The 15,176-nt window shown below is 33.7% G+C and overlaps 1 protein-coding gene across 14 annotated transcripts in view; it reads left to right on the top strand.

Annotated features, from left to right (window-relative positions):
- MYO9A (myosin IXA) overlaps nucleotides 1–15,176 on the top strand; it is a 291,871-nt gene that overhangs the window by 86,861 nt on the left and 189,834 nt on the right. For all 14 annotated transcript variants that reach the window (XM_086711106.1, XM_086711104.1, XM_086711107.1 and 11 more), the window contains 3 exons: nucleotides 2,140–2,229; nucleotides 7,096–7,212; nucleotides 10,291–10,425. In XM_086711106.1, coding sequence (XP_086567232.1) covers nucleotides 2,140–2,229; nucleotides 7,096–7,212; nucleotides 10,291–10,425 — 342 coding nt within the window. The remainder of the gene's footprint in view (nucleotides 1–2,139; nucleotides 2,230–7,095; nucleotides 7,213–10,290; nucleotides 10,426–15,176) is intronic.

The raw sequence follows: 15,176 nt of genomic DNA, 5'->3' as shown, positions 1-15,176 counted from the left end.
AGCTCAGAGCCCGGTGCTGCTTCGGAATCTGTGTCTCCCTCTCTCTCTCTGCCCCTCCCCCACTAACGCTCTGTCTCTCAAAAATAAATAAACATAATAAAAATTAAAAAAAAAGAACAGTTTTGTTCTACATATTTTTGTACTTTATATATGTAAATGTTTTAATGTATCATTCTAAAACTTGACTTTCTCATTCTATATCCTGTTTTTGAGAATTTTCCATACTGATTTAAATATTCTAAATGATTCTTTTTAGTTGCTTTATAAAATTTCATTATATGAGTAAAACATCTTTTTTAGTGGAGATTGAGATTTGTAATTTTTCATTTATAGATAGTATTATGATAGACATTTTTGTACATGTCTCCTTGTTAACATGTGTGGGAATTATTCTAGAGTATAGTCCAAGGAGTATAATTTTTGGGTTATGGTATACTCATATACATAGCTTACTGATACTGACAGATTATTTCTATAGTGGTTGTACCAGTTTATACAAGTGTATGGAACTGACTTTTGCTCCACATTGTTGCCAGCTTACGTTTGTTTGTTCCTTTAAAAAAATTTCTTGAGTCTACTGCCTAGATCATTTATTTAATAATACTCACTTTTAGTAATAATTGCTTAACCTCACCAAACAACAGTGGTTTTTATCACATAGTTTTTTTCTTAGTTTTATTAGCTTTGTTATATTTGTGTAATCTGGCATTGTTTAATTTTTGTTTTTCAAAATATTTTAAATATAGCTAAAAGCTTGAGGTCTTTTATTTAAACTTTGGTTATTTATTTGTAGTTTTTCTGCATTTTGTAAAGATAATGGTCCTCAAATTTTTTCCAATTCGTTTTGAATTTGAAGGTTGAGCAGTGGATGCTCCAAAAGAAGGTATATTTCCTTTATGGTATCGTCACATTAAAAAAAAAAACGATTGATCTATCATGAATTGCTGGTGGTAGGGTAATGCTTCACTCTATTGTTTTTTAACTCAGTTTCTCTTTATAATCAAATCTTTTTTGCTTTTTATACTTTATATCATACTGTCTACATAAAATTTTGTGAGTGTTTTATCTTTTTTATGTATGGATGCTTTTATAAAATGCCCTTGTTTTGCCATTTCATGATCTCAGTGTGGCAAAAATCAGCAGTCTGATAATACCAAGTATAGTCAAGGTTTGAAGAAATAGGAATGCTCATTGCTGATGAGAGAACAAATTGGTGAAAACCACATGCAATAGTTTGGCAATATCCTTTAAAGATGAAAATGTGTATGCTACAACCTAGTAATTCCCCTTTTAGGCTTGTACTTCAGAGAAACTCTTGAACTCATATGCAAGAATATTCACTTCAGTTTACTTCCTAATGGTGCAAAATGGTGGATAGTGTAAACTCCTACACGTAGGATAATGGGTTAAACACTGTAGTAATTTATATACTGGTAATCTGTACAGCAGTTAAAATGAATGAGCTTGATGTAAATTATTAACATAGATTCAAAAACTTATGGGCAGTACGATGCCATAGATTTAAGAGTTAAATAAACTTGGCAGTATAATGTATTTACAAATACATCTAATATATATAACGTCAACTGAACTGAATGATACTGAACTTAAATGATGACATGTCAAATTCATGATCATATTTGCTTCTAGAGAGAATGAGAACAAAGGAAGCATTAACTTTTTTTAAAGTTTAAATGTGCAAATAAATATCAAACCTCTGAAACATAAATAAGTACTCACTGTAATGCTTTTCGAATTCAAGAAGTGTTCTCACTTTTTAGTCCTTGCCTGCAAGTTGTGGCATTATTGTTGACCATCTTAAAATGTTTTTTTGCACTATTCTGTATTTTCCATATTCTGCACAAAGAAACATGTTTTTCCATTATGGTCAGAAAGAAAACTTTAAAAAGACACATCTGTCTTACACCCCTTCTCTTTTTGGAGGTGGGCACTGGGAAGTGGGGTGAGTGGAAAATTTAACTTTTACCATGGCCAATATTTAAATTACCCAATGTATTGTCTTTGTTTTTTCGATTGTATATTTGCTAATCTCACTAAGCATTTTTTTTCTTTATTTGGCTTTTCAATAAATACGTTGTCATAAATCTTATACATTGAATTTACTTTTCTGTTGTATAGGTTAAAGAAGAGATGCTATTTGAAGCATTAGTTACAAGGAAGACTGTGACAGTGGGAGAAAAACTTATTTTGCCATACAAGCTGGCAGAGGTATGAAAAGATTTTCTTCTCCTTTTTTTCTATTTTTTCTTTCTTTTTTTTTTTTTTTAATTTGAGAGAGAGTGTGAGTGGGGGAGAGAGAGAGAGACAGACAGACAGACTGGGAATCTTAAATGGGCTCCATGCTCAGGGCAGAGCTGTCCTTATGATCCTGGGATTATGATCTGAGCCAAAATCAAGAGTTAGAAGCTCAACCAACTGAGCCATCCAGGTGCCCTTGAATAGATTTTCTTGAGATCAGAGTACTCTGAACAGTTTTAGAAGTTTGAGTTTGTTCTTTCTTTTAACAGAATGAAAATAACAAAAAAGAGTATTGATTGAAATATCTTCTGAGCCCTTGAAATTTGGTTGTGAATTTTCCCTTAACTTGAAAACTTACTTGAATGTGATTTTAAGCAGTAGGCTTATATTTTTCTCCAGAGATCTTAATTTGTTCACCATTCTTAAGTTTTATGTTATTAATATAGGGTGAACTAGATAGTTACAAATGAGCAGTATTTGATCCAGTTGATTATTTCTTCTTCAAGTAGTTTCTTCTAGTACATCATACTTTTCTAGTTCATTTTTTCATTGTTGGCCACTCATTTGTAATTCTTTTTGTTTGCTGTTTCTTTTTTTTTTTTTTTTTAAATTTTTTTTTTTCAACGTTTATTTATTTTTGGGACAGAGAGAGACAGAGCATGAACAGGGGAGGGGCAGAGAGAGAGGGAGACACAGAACCGGAAACAGGCTCCAGGCTCTGAGCCATCAGCCCAGAGCCCGACGCGGGGCTCGAACTCACGGACCGCGAGATCGTGACCTGGCTGAAGTCGGACGCTTAACCGACTGCGCCACCCAGGCGCCCCTGCTGTTTCTTTTCCACCTGACTTCTAAAAGATGTAGTGCTCCCTACACAGTCCTTGTCTTTTATTCTCTATATTCCTTATCTAGGTTCTCTCACCTAGTCCCATGGCTTTAAGTATCATCTGTATACTGAGTATTGCTGTCTTTGCCATTATAATTATAATAATATACTATTCAGGTGTGTATGAGTGGGAAAATTATTGAAAAGCCTACTATTTTATAGTACAATTTAATGAAAATGATGAGAAATGAAACTATGACAGTTATTATAAAAATAGGACGGAATGTGAGATTAGAAGACACAGAGGTGGGGAAATAGTAATAGAACTATTTCTGTCTAGAGAATGCTTTTTAGGCTGACATTGATCTATTTATACCATCTTTTCGGGTCCTTCTAAATGTACCTTCAAGTCTGTATTTCTTCATTATGTCATGTATCTTATGTCATAGTCTCCCAACTTTTAGAGCTCTTTTCTTTTTTTTTTTTTTTTTTAATTTTTTTTAATGTTTATTTACTTTTGAGAGAGAGAGAGAGAGAAAGCAGGGGAAGGGCAGAGAGAGAGGGAGACACAGAATCTGAAACAGGCCCCAGGCTCCGAGCTGTCAACACAGAGCCTGACACGGGGCTTGAATTTGCAGACTGTGAGATGCGGACCTGAGGTGAAGTTGGATGCTTAACTGACTGAGCCACCCAGGTGCCCCCAAAAGCCAGACCTTTTACAGGGTTTTGCCCTTCTTTTTGCATAAAGGTTTAGTACTTTTATATTTTGTTTTACAACTTTTTTCAATATAAAATATTTCCTTATGTTTATTTACATTTTTAACTTAAAATTGAACTTTCTCAGATAATTTTTATAGCTCCTGACTTATTTTTGTTTGCATTTGTTTAGTGTATTTATTTAGTAAATATTTGAAAATCTTATTTGTGTCCAGAAATGTATTAGGCATTAAAGGTAAAATTAAGGAGCAGTTCTTAAGAATTTGTGTATTTTAAGGGGTAGCTGGGTGGCTCAGTCAGTTGAGCATCCGACTTCGGCTCAAGTCATGATCTCACGGTTTGTGAGTTCGAGCCCCACATCGGGCTCTGTGCTGATAGCTCAGAGCCTGGAGCCTGCTTCGAGTTCTGTGTCTCCCTCTCTCTCTGCCCCTCCTCGCCCCTGCTTACACTCTGCTTTCTGTCTCTCTCAAAAATAAATAAACATTAAAAAAAATTAAAAAAAAAAGAATTTTTGTATTTTAAGAGCAATGGAAAGTTCTTAAAATGTTATCAACAAAAAAGGTGTCTTTGATTATTTTTTTAAAGGATCAGTCTCACAACAGTTTAAAGAATTAGAGGAGAGTGTATTGGTTTTCTATAATTTTGTAACAATCTTAGCAACTTAATGCAACACAGATTTATTTTCTGACAGTTTCCATGGATTGGCAGTCTGGGCACAGGTTTGTTTTGTCTTCTGCTCATGGTTTCACCAGGCTGAAGTCAGGATGTCTGAAAAGGCTGTGATCTCATCTGTGACTCAGCATCCTAGTTCACAGGTTGTTGACAGGATTCAGTTCCTTGCAGTTATAGGATTGAGAGCCCTAATTTCTTGTTGACTGTCAGGAGCCATGCTCATCAGAGTCTACTTGTGGTCCTGTATACAGTATAGCAGTTTGCTACTTCAGAGGCCAGCAAGGGAATCTCAGATGGAAAGGCTCAGTCTCTTTTAGGAGATTTCTCTGGATACTTTCTTTGATTAATTAAAAAAATTGGCTGATTTTGGGCCATAATTATGTCTTTTAAATCCCTTTGTCGTGTAACAAGATAGTTACTGGAGTGAAATTCATCATATTTACAGCCCTGCCCATGCCTAACAGGAGAGTGTTATTCAGAACGTGTACACAAGGAGATGGGAATCTTGAGGACCATTTTAGAATTCTAACACAGAGGACAAGAGTGAATGTGGAAAGATGAGTTGAGGAGAAAGAGGTTTATTGCTTTGTCTAAAATGGTGATATATTGATAGGGAGAAATGGATATTTAAAAAGAAATTTAGATGGTAAAATCAATAGCATCTGGTAGTGATTTGCTTAATGGGAAGCAAGGAGAAAGAAGGAGATGTTAAGGATAAATCCTAATTTTCTCGTTCACACAACTGTAAGAGTATTGGTACCATTCACTGAGATAGGAAACACTCGATGAGATCTTGTTTGGATTGGAAAATGTTAATTGGCATATGGGTTTATTGAGATTAAGCTGTGAAAGGACCACATTTCAGAGAAAAAGGGCTAAAAGTATAATATTGGGAGTTATGGGGTAAATAAGTATTATGTTGGTATAATTTGGTATATCTGGATTCTGTCTGACTGTTAACTTTATAAAAATAGTGGTTGTTTAATGTAAACCATAAGTAGATGGGTTGTAGTTTTTAATTTAATATGAAGGTCTGTCTTCTCACTAAAAAATTCAACCCATTTGTATATTTTATGCTAATATGTTTTCTTATTCTGTGTTTTTGTGATTTATGTTTGTGTATGTAGTTTTAAATCTTTTGGGGTGCCTGGGTGGCTCAGTCGGTTATCTCGCAGTTTGTAAGTTTCAGTCCCACATTGGGCTCTCGGCTATCAGCAACAGAGCCCACTTTGGATCCTCTGTGCACCCCCCCCCCCCCTTCCTTCACTTGTGCTCTCTCTCAAAAATAAATAAACATTAAAAAAAAATAAAACTTTTTACTTTTGCTAAGCTAGATCAGATTGTCTTCATTTTGCACTCTGGGAAAAATTGGTTATTCTCCCTGTATATTCTATTTGATTTTTTTGAATTTTAAAGATAACTTGCCTAAGTATAGAATTCTAGGGTCACAGTCCTTTTTCTTTCAGAACTTATAAATGTTTTCCAAGTATTTTCAAGTTTCTGGTGTTAAAGGTAGAGAATTTGATAGCCATCTTTTCTTTTCTTTGCAGGTAATGGTTTAGTTAGTTATTTTTTGGTCTAGAAACTTGAAACTTTTGTTTTTTTATTCACAAAAACTGAGAAATTAATTCATCATTTCATGAGGTAGATTGTAGTATTATCTACATTTTACAAATGCATAAGCTGTAGCTTAAGAATTTCAAGTATCTTGGTCAAGGTTACACAGCTAGAATAAGTAGAGAAACTGGGATTGGATGATAGCCTAGCTTTTAATCATTATTCTCTATTTCCTCTAAAGGTTAGGACAGATATATAAATATGTACCTGATTCAGCTTCAAAATAAGTCCCTAGATAGCAAATATATGTTATTAGGACTTATATTCTTCTAACTACTAGGACTCAATTCTCTATGATATGTGTCCTTCCTTTTTAGCCTGTAGTGCTTTCTAAATGTTGGATTTTTTTTTTTAACTAATAGATGTTATTTTTTTTACAATTTTGGACTTACAGAAAAATTGAGCAGATAGTACAGAGGGTTTCCATAAACTGGGGAAAGTTTGAAGTGAGGGGAAATATAAATTGTATTACTCCATAATGAAACCATTACTCTGGTGATGGAGAAACCCTAAAGGTTAAAATGGATGACAAGTTGAAGACGACTAGGAATGTCATTGTTTTGATTATGTTTTAAGAGTCTGACTCCGACTAGGATTCCACAGATAACTATAACTGATGCCTGTTTTCCAACAGATTTATTCCTCTGCTTGGAATAGTCTTCCCCACTTCAGCTGGCAAAGTTCATTTGTTTGTAAACTTCCTATAATACCTTCTTTACTAGATAAAATGTATACCCCAATTTTCAGTAAAACTGTTTAGAACTGACCTATATTTTGTTTCTTGTACTTTTTAGTCTACTTTACCTGAGTTGGACTAGGTAAATGAGTGTATGTATATGGAAAACTTCAATTATAGGCTATTTATGTTGACAGAAAATTAAATTTCTTATTCAGGATAAGAATTATTGGATATTTCTTGATTGATCGAGAGAAAAACACACTTTGTTATAGTATCTTAGATTATTGCCATTTTCATTTGTTCTCCAACCCTTTTTCTTTTTTTTCAGGCTGTGACAGTGAGGAACTCCATGGCTAAGTCTTTATATAGTGCCCTGTTTGACTGGATAGTTTTTCGGATTAATCATGCACTTCTGAATAGTAAAGATTTGGAGCAAAATACGAAGGTAGACATAAACTATATTATTATATATTTTTCTTGGAAAGCTATTTTAATAAAATAATTAAAAGATGAAATTTAAAAACACAGAATTATGTAGAGTAATAAGTAAGAATCTGTGTTTATATGTATTCCCTGCTCTTTCCTCTTTATGTCTGTTTTTATAGACATATAAACCCTGTTCAAGGAAACTACTGTTCTGTTGTCTTTCCAGACCTTTTTCTTATGTACATTTCTATGGATATAGACTATACAGAGTTGGTTTTCAACATAAAAATAGAATTATGCTATCTGTATTGTATCTAACTTGTATTTTTTTACCTGGTATGTCTTGAAATATATCTGGACCTTATTATTTTTAATAACTTTGTAATATTATATAGTATGTATACCTGTATACCATAAATTTCCCCATAAAAATGTTGCATTTTTTTTATTGTTAGAAATGATGGTGTAACAAATATTCTTTGTGCACATTTCTCTAGGATAAAATCCTTAAAGTAAATTGCTGGATTAAAGAATATACATTTTCAATTTTTGGTAGCTACTGCTAAATTGCTTTTCAAAAAGACTACACTCCACTGGTAGTGTATGAAACTGCCTGTTTCCCTACACCTTTACTCATATTGGATATTATCAGTCATTTCATCTATGCATCTGATTAGGAGGAGTATCCCATTTTAGTGTCTGTTTTTTCAATGATAGATTAAAATTGAGCATCTTCTCATGTTTTTTCATTATTTCATTATGTATTTTGCCTTTTTGTTACTCCTTTTTTGGAGTCATTGTGGATATTGCAGAGACTTATAGTTTGATATATATTACAAATATTTTCTCTTAACTTTTATGTTTTATTTATATTATATACCTGGGCCTGTATTTTTTTTTTTTTTCTTTTTAGAGAGCGAGTGGCCAGGAGGTAGGGAGAGGGAGAAGGAGAGAAGGGGAGGGAGAGAATCTTAAGCAGGCTCCACACCCAGGGTAGGAGTTCAACGCTGGACTCAGTCTCACAACCCTGAGATCATGACATGAATCAAAATCAAGAGTCGGATGCACAACTGACTGAACCACTTAGGTGCCCCTGGCCCATATGTTTTAAGTTTTTGTACAGTTAATTCTGTCATTCTTTTCCCTTATTTTCCAGAGTTGTATTTATTTTTCTTACATAAGAATGCATCTTTCACCCCAAGATTATAAAAATATTTATTCTCATACTTTTAGAATTTAATTTTTTATAATCAGATTATTTATCTGGTTGGAATATTTATTTATGTATTTTTTAAGATTTTATTTTTAAGTAATCTCTACACCCAATGTGGGCTCAACCTCAACCCTGAGATTAAGAGTCACCTGCTCCACCAACTGAGCCAGGCAGGTGCCCTTGGAATTTATTTTTTAATATGGCAGATTTTAGATATTTAAATTATTTTAAATCCATTTTTATTTCTCAGCAACTTTATGGAATAGTCTGCATATTCAGGGTAATTAAAAATATCATCTTTATTACTTAATTCTCCTGTCTTAAATGTGTAATTGCTTTTATATTAACTTTTTATGATTTGAGTAAGCCCACAGCCATAAAATTAATTGTAATAGTTATCTAATTTACCAAATTGACATATTTTTAAAGTTCATTACTTTCACTGTTTTTCATAAGGGCTTAGAATTAGAATCAAAGAAAATACTTTTTTTTAAGAGAGAGAGCATGAGTAAGGGAGAGGGGCAGAGGGGAAGACAGAGAATCTTAAGCAGGCTCCATGCTCAGCGCTGAGCCTGGTGCAGGGCTCGATCCCATGACCCTGGGATCATGACCTGAGCCAAAATCAAGAGTCGGACACTCAGCTGAATGAGCCACTCAGTTACCCCAAAGGAAATATTCTTAATGGAGAATTAAATAAATCTCTCACTATTTATCACTCATGACATTAGTTTGCCCAGTGGCTCTCTTAGCACCGGTGGAGAAAAATTGTTTTCATTTAACCAAAATTGTCTTGCAACTCTATTTTAAGAATGAGGTGAGGTGGTGAGAAAAATGTTGGTTTGGGGGCATTAGAGCTGAATCCCTATTATCCATAGTAAGAAGTTAGAATATAATTTGTAGAAATAAAATATCAAGACATAGATGAATGAGCACTTGTATACTGTACTCTACTATTTTATACCAAATAGCTAAAAGATTTGAGTGTGTGGATTTTAGGGAGCAGAAGTTGACATTGAAGAAGGGATTGCTATTTTTTGTTACAACCTTTTAGAACTTTTTTTTCAACGTTTTTTTTTAATTTATTTTTTATTTTTTTATTTATTTTTGGGACACAGAGAGACAGAGCGTGAACGGGGGAGGGGCAGAGAGAGAGGGAGACACAGAATCGGAAACAGGCTCCAGGCTCCGAGCCATCAGCCCAGAGCCTGACGCGGGGCTCGAACTCACGGACCGCGAGATCGTGACCTGGCTGAAGTCGGACGCTTAACCGACTGTGCCACCCAGGCACCCCCAACCTTTTAGAACTTTTTAACATCATGAACCTTGTATAATTTTTTTGATGAAAACTAAAATTTGAAAAAGCCATATTCTGATACCCAGTTTAATTTTTAGTTTGCACAAGGCTGATGAAACATACTTCTTAGTTTGGTTTGTGAAGCAGAATTCTGTTAGGCTTTAGAAGTCAAAATAGTGGAACTTGCATGGTGTTCTTTGCATAAACATGAATAATCACGAGCAACCTAGCTTTAGGTTATTTTTTACTTCCCCATTGGTGGTTCTTTCTATTTCCTTGTCTCTTGGAGTTTAGGAATTTCTGAGATTGAGGTAACAGGTCACTAACCCTGCTTCAAGCATTTCTGTAAAGTAATCAATGTATTACATGTGTTAAAATTTTGTATGTATTTTTATAATTGGGATAAAAAGAAAAAAAATGAAGATAAAGAGAAGTAAGATGCCCTCTATTTTGTGGAATATTTTGGTTGAACATTGGCCCCCCAGAATTTCCTCTCCACTGCTCTAGAAGAACTTTGAGCATTTTGTTACTTATTTTGTGGATATTATTTATGAAATAAATTTGAGCATATTTTTTTTCCTGTTTTATAGACTTTGTCCATTGGTGTTCTTGATATTTTTGGGTTTGAAGATTATGAAAATAATAGCTTTGAACAGTTCTGTATTAATTTTGCTAATGAACGTTTACAACACTACTTCAATCAGCATATCTTTAAATTGGAGCAAGTGAGTACCTAAATGCATGTATGCTTGTCTTAACCACTTAACCTTCACTTACGTGTATACACATAACATTTTTGAGTCATAGTTACAGGCATTTTAAGTCTTGTACTTTCATGCAGATATTACAGTCTTCACATAAGTGTCAGCAAATTAATACTCAGAGCATAGTTTTTGAGCCATGTGATACAGGGTTTCCTATATTTTTTTTATAAACCTCAAGTAGATTCAATAATATGTACTTGCTTAAGTATACCTTTCAATATAAAGATGCTTGGGTTTGGTTTGGTTTGGTTTGGGTTTCTCTTGATTTTTAATTGTTGCCATGTGCTTGGTCAATTTGTGTAATGCTAAATATGCTTGTTTGATTGCTTTGGTCTCTTAGTTTCAACGTAGTTGCTTGCTTTGGTCTCTTCTTTATCTGTGGGGTGGAGGAGCTTATTAATAGAATCTTGAATCAATTTAGAGTATGGATACAGAGAAATGGGATAGTTTACAGAGACCAAAATAGGTAACTAGATATTTCTTGTGAAACACTCAAATTGATTTAGAGTTGAAAGTGCGATCCATCAGTTTCCCTGAGAATACTTAGAATAAATACAGGGTCAGAGAAAACGTGGTCTCTTTCTCCAAGCCAGATTTCAAGTTAGTAACGAGTTGAGTTGTGGCCAACAATTTCAGTTTGTATAGGAAGATACAAGCAGAAGCAGGGTTCACTTTGAAATGCTGAAGAAATGAAATGGACAAGAGGATGACAACACATCTACAAAACAGAAAAAAAGAATCTTTCTGTCATTGAGGCTTTTTACATTGGGTCCTAGCTTTAAGCATATTTACCTTCTTAAAGGGTTAGGACAGTTGCACAAGCAGCACTAGTCCTGGCCATCTTGATGGTGCTTAAAATGTTTAGCATATTCAACCTTTTAGCTAGACTCTCTGATGGAGCTGTTAAAAGATAGTACAGTATTATTTGTTACAATGTTAGCTAACATTTATGTAGTACTTACTATTTATCAGGCAGGTACTATTTTTATTCTAGTTGTGCAGATGATACCTAAGCCTAGTATTCAAACCTTAACACTCTGGCTCTATAATTCTTGCTTTTAAAAAGCTGAGCTGGGATTGATCTACTAGACTCCGTCTAGTGTTCTTTTAACTAGATCATGCTAAATTAGTTTTTAAATGGATATATGTATTGGAGGGGTAGAGAAGTGTGTTTTGTTGACTGTGTGCTGTATTTTACAAAGCAAAGCGTCAGTTGCTCTCTGGATCATTAAACAGAAGAGTAAGTAAATTGCTTTTGAAGAAAAAAGGTATTCTCTTACAATTATTGAAATTATTCTTACCTTTTCTAGAAGTGTAGGTTAGACATGGAGGAGCCACAAGAAATACTTTGACTAGAAACATGTATAAAAACATGCCTCACAGTTCATGGAAAATGTTTTTGGGACTACTTGGCTGGGGGTGATCTTTATGTATTTGCTACTCTGAATATCATAGTTTTGGGCAATGTGGTGGAATTATGGATCAGAAGATTTAGATTCAAAGATACAGCTTTTTCCTTTCAATTTTTAATATTCCCTTCTGTAATTTAGTGTAATGGGTATACTTTTGCTATAATTTATAGAAAGTTTGGAGACCTTACACCTCTTTGCCATCTCATCTATTTTATTCTTCCTTTCTCTCCCTTCTTAGGTTTTTCCACTTAAAATGGATTTGCTGGGCCATAAGAGATTTAAGGCAGTTTAAATATTGAGTGTTTTGTTGATTTGTGTATCATTGGTACCTAGAATAAGATGGGTACACAGTGACTGTTAAATTCAATTGAATGCAACATCAGTTAAGTAGATAAAATTTGTTGAAAATGAGGATAGAAGTAAAAAGCTATCAAATATGCTTAGGGAGTAAACATCTGTACTGAAGTAAATTTTTTCTAAAAATTGTGTATGGACACATAGGATGGGAGACAGGTATAATAACTGCCCTGTAGGATGATAAGTGTGAAAATCAGGTAGAAGGTTAAAGTAGTGATATAAAGGATGAAGTTGATTAGAATTTCATGAAAGTCTACAAACATTTCCCAGGGGTGATTCGGGAATATAGTTTTGAATAGAAGATTGAGTTTACCAGATTGTCAATGGGGAAAAGATATTTTAAACAAAGGTAACAATCTCTTTAAAACTGTGAGGCATAAAACAGCATGGCACTTTAGAGGAACTGAAAATAGTTCAGTGTAAGCTAAAATACAGGATATAAGGATAGAGACAGGGAGGAAGATTAGTTTATGAAATAAAGGGTCATATACTTGTGAGCTTTATATGTCATGCAGAGAAGATTGGAATTTTTCTTTTGGAAAATTAGGAGCTATTTGAAGTATATTTAGCAGAGGATTTGAACTGTGTAAGATAGACTGGTGGAAGTGAAATGGAGGGAAGGACGTAATCCTTGAGTTAAAGTAGTGTGAGTGTGATTCTGAGTTCTGAATCAAGTTATATGTAAAGATAATATGGAGTAGGAGACCAGAAAAAGTTTCCGTGATTTGAAAATATACTTACAGTTGTCATTTATAATACTGTTCTCTTATTTCCATTACTTGCTCAGAATTATCCTTGAAGTCATTGGCTCATCACTAAATTGAATAACAGTTGTGTGTCACGCATTGTGCTAGCCACTGAAGACAGCAAATTTAGAGCACAGGGATCTTATCTGAGGAATTTATAATCTAGAGAGTTTTTCTCATCTCTGTCGCTTCTGGGGATATCAAACTAGGAAATTTGCCTTTGTAGAACACCTAAAAAAAATGAACAAAATATATTTAAAGGCATTGAGTTACATTTAAATAAGTGAAGTTCTACAGGGCTTATTATATCTGCAAGAGGGAAACCCAGAGAGACGAGACCAGCATTTTTGGACAGCTTTGCCTCTAAAGATATTTTTCTATTCTGGTAGAGGGCTGCCCAGCCTTAAGAATCTGAGAAGCTGAACAGAGTTTCTTCAGATTTAAGAACAAGGAAGATACTCCTGGTAATTCCTACAGGCTTTATGCTTGAGACCTTAAGGATTATGTCTTAGAAGTAAAGATAAACCAGAAATAGATCATGCATCATAGGGACTGAAGCCCAGTTTAAGATATTCTTAGTTCCAGTTTGGTTGAAAGAGTATAGAATTCCTAATGTTCTCAGCCACGTGCAAAGAGCAAATTCACTCTCCAGTGGAGGAAGAGATCATCCTAGTGCTAAAATTATCTGTATGATTTTTCGTATACAGGAACAAGAATTCAGTTTTTTTAACTGAGAATTCTTTTTTTAAAAACATACAAGGAGAGAAACCAACATGAATAAAAAACAAGAGAATGAATAGATTATTCCACAGGAGATCCAGGAAATGATGTTATCTGACATGATCTTTAAAGTAATAATGGTTTCAAGAAATTTTTTTTAAAAGCAATATTTTTATTGAAGAACTACAAAGAGATCCCAAGTTTAGGAAAATCTAGAACTAAAAGGGAGAGTGAAATTAAGAACATGATAGTTTTTAACAGTTAGATATAGCTTAAGAAAAGATTAGTGATTTGGAAGATAGGCCAGAAGAAGATACCTAGTCTGATGAAAAAATAAAATACAAGTAATAAAAGGGACATATGGGGTAAAGTGAAAAGGTTTAGCATAAGTGTAAGAGGAATTCTGGAAAGATGTATGTGAGGAAAGAGAGAATATGATAGGTGCTATATTTGAAAAGATAATGGTTGAGAATTTTTCCAAAACTCAAAACAAAAAACAAAAAAAATCCAGTAAGTGCACATTTGAAAAACTCTAAGAATTCAAAGCATGGCAAGTATAAAGACAGTCATATAGTAAACCAAAAACAAAAAATCTGAGAATCTGAGAGGCAGTCAGGGGTTGAGGGCCAGGCATTAAATGCCAAGCGATAGAAGATTTTTTTTTCTCCCTCTGTTAAACATTGTTAAGTAAAGATAGTATTATGATTTTAGGATAACCACCAAATAGTAAATGAATATAAAATTGTCAAGTTAATAGAGGGAACAAGTAAAAACTCCAGCAATCCAAAAGAAAGCAAGAAAGAAGAATAAAAGCAATACTGAAGCAGGACAGATAGCATATGGTAAAATGGCTGATTTAATCCCACAATTATCAGTGATTGTGCTAAATATACATGGATTTATTACTCCAAGTAGAAGTGAAATAGTGTCATACTAGATATAAAACAAAGGTAAATTGCTGCCTATAAGAGAGATTCTTTAAATATAAACATATTAAAAAGTTAAAAATAAAAGGATGGAAAAAGCTTTAATAAACCTGAACAAAAAAGAGCTAGTAGGTAAGTATATTAATATCATGCTTTAAGCATTGCCGGAGATCAAAAAGAATATTTGATAATGCAAAAGGACGAGTTCATCAGGAAGTATACAATTCCAAATTTATAGGTTACTGATAACATAAATTCAAAGTATATAAAACAAAAATTAAAAGTAAAAAAGAAACATGTAACAGACCTTCCTGAATAGCTAACAGAATAAGCACACAAAAGAAAAAAACAGTCAGGGTATAGACTATTTAAAGCACCCAGAGGATGTGGCAGATGCTTTTGTGGGTGCTCAGCCCTTCTTGCCTTTAGGTTTGAATGCCAGTTTACTTGGGCCTGTATCAAATAAGGATATAGAAGGTTTTTTGTTTTTATTTTTGTTTTACTTTTGGATATGGAAGATTTTTAAAGCAAATACTTATTTGACATGTATA

Source organism: Puma concolor, chromosome B3, assembly GCF_028749965.1.
Source record: "Puma concolor isolate L17-30 chromosome B3, mPumCon1.1.hap2, whole genome shotgun sequence".
Lineage (NCBI taxonomy): Eukaryota > Metazoa > Chordata > Mammalia > Carnivora > Felidae > Puma > Puma concolor.
This window is presented reverse-complemented; position numbering and strand designations above follow the sequence as displayed.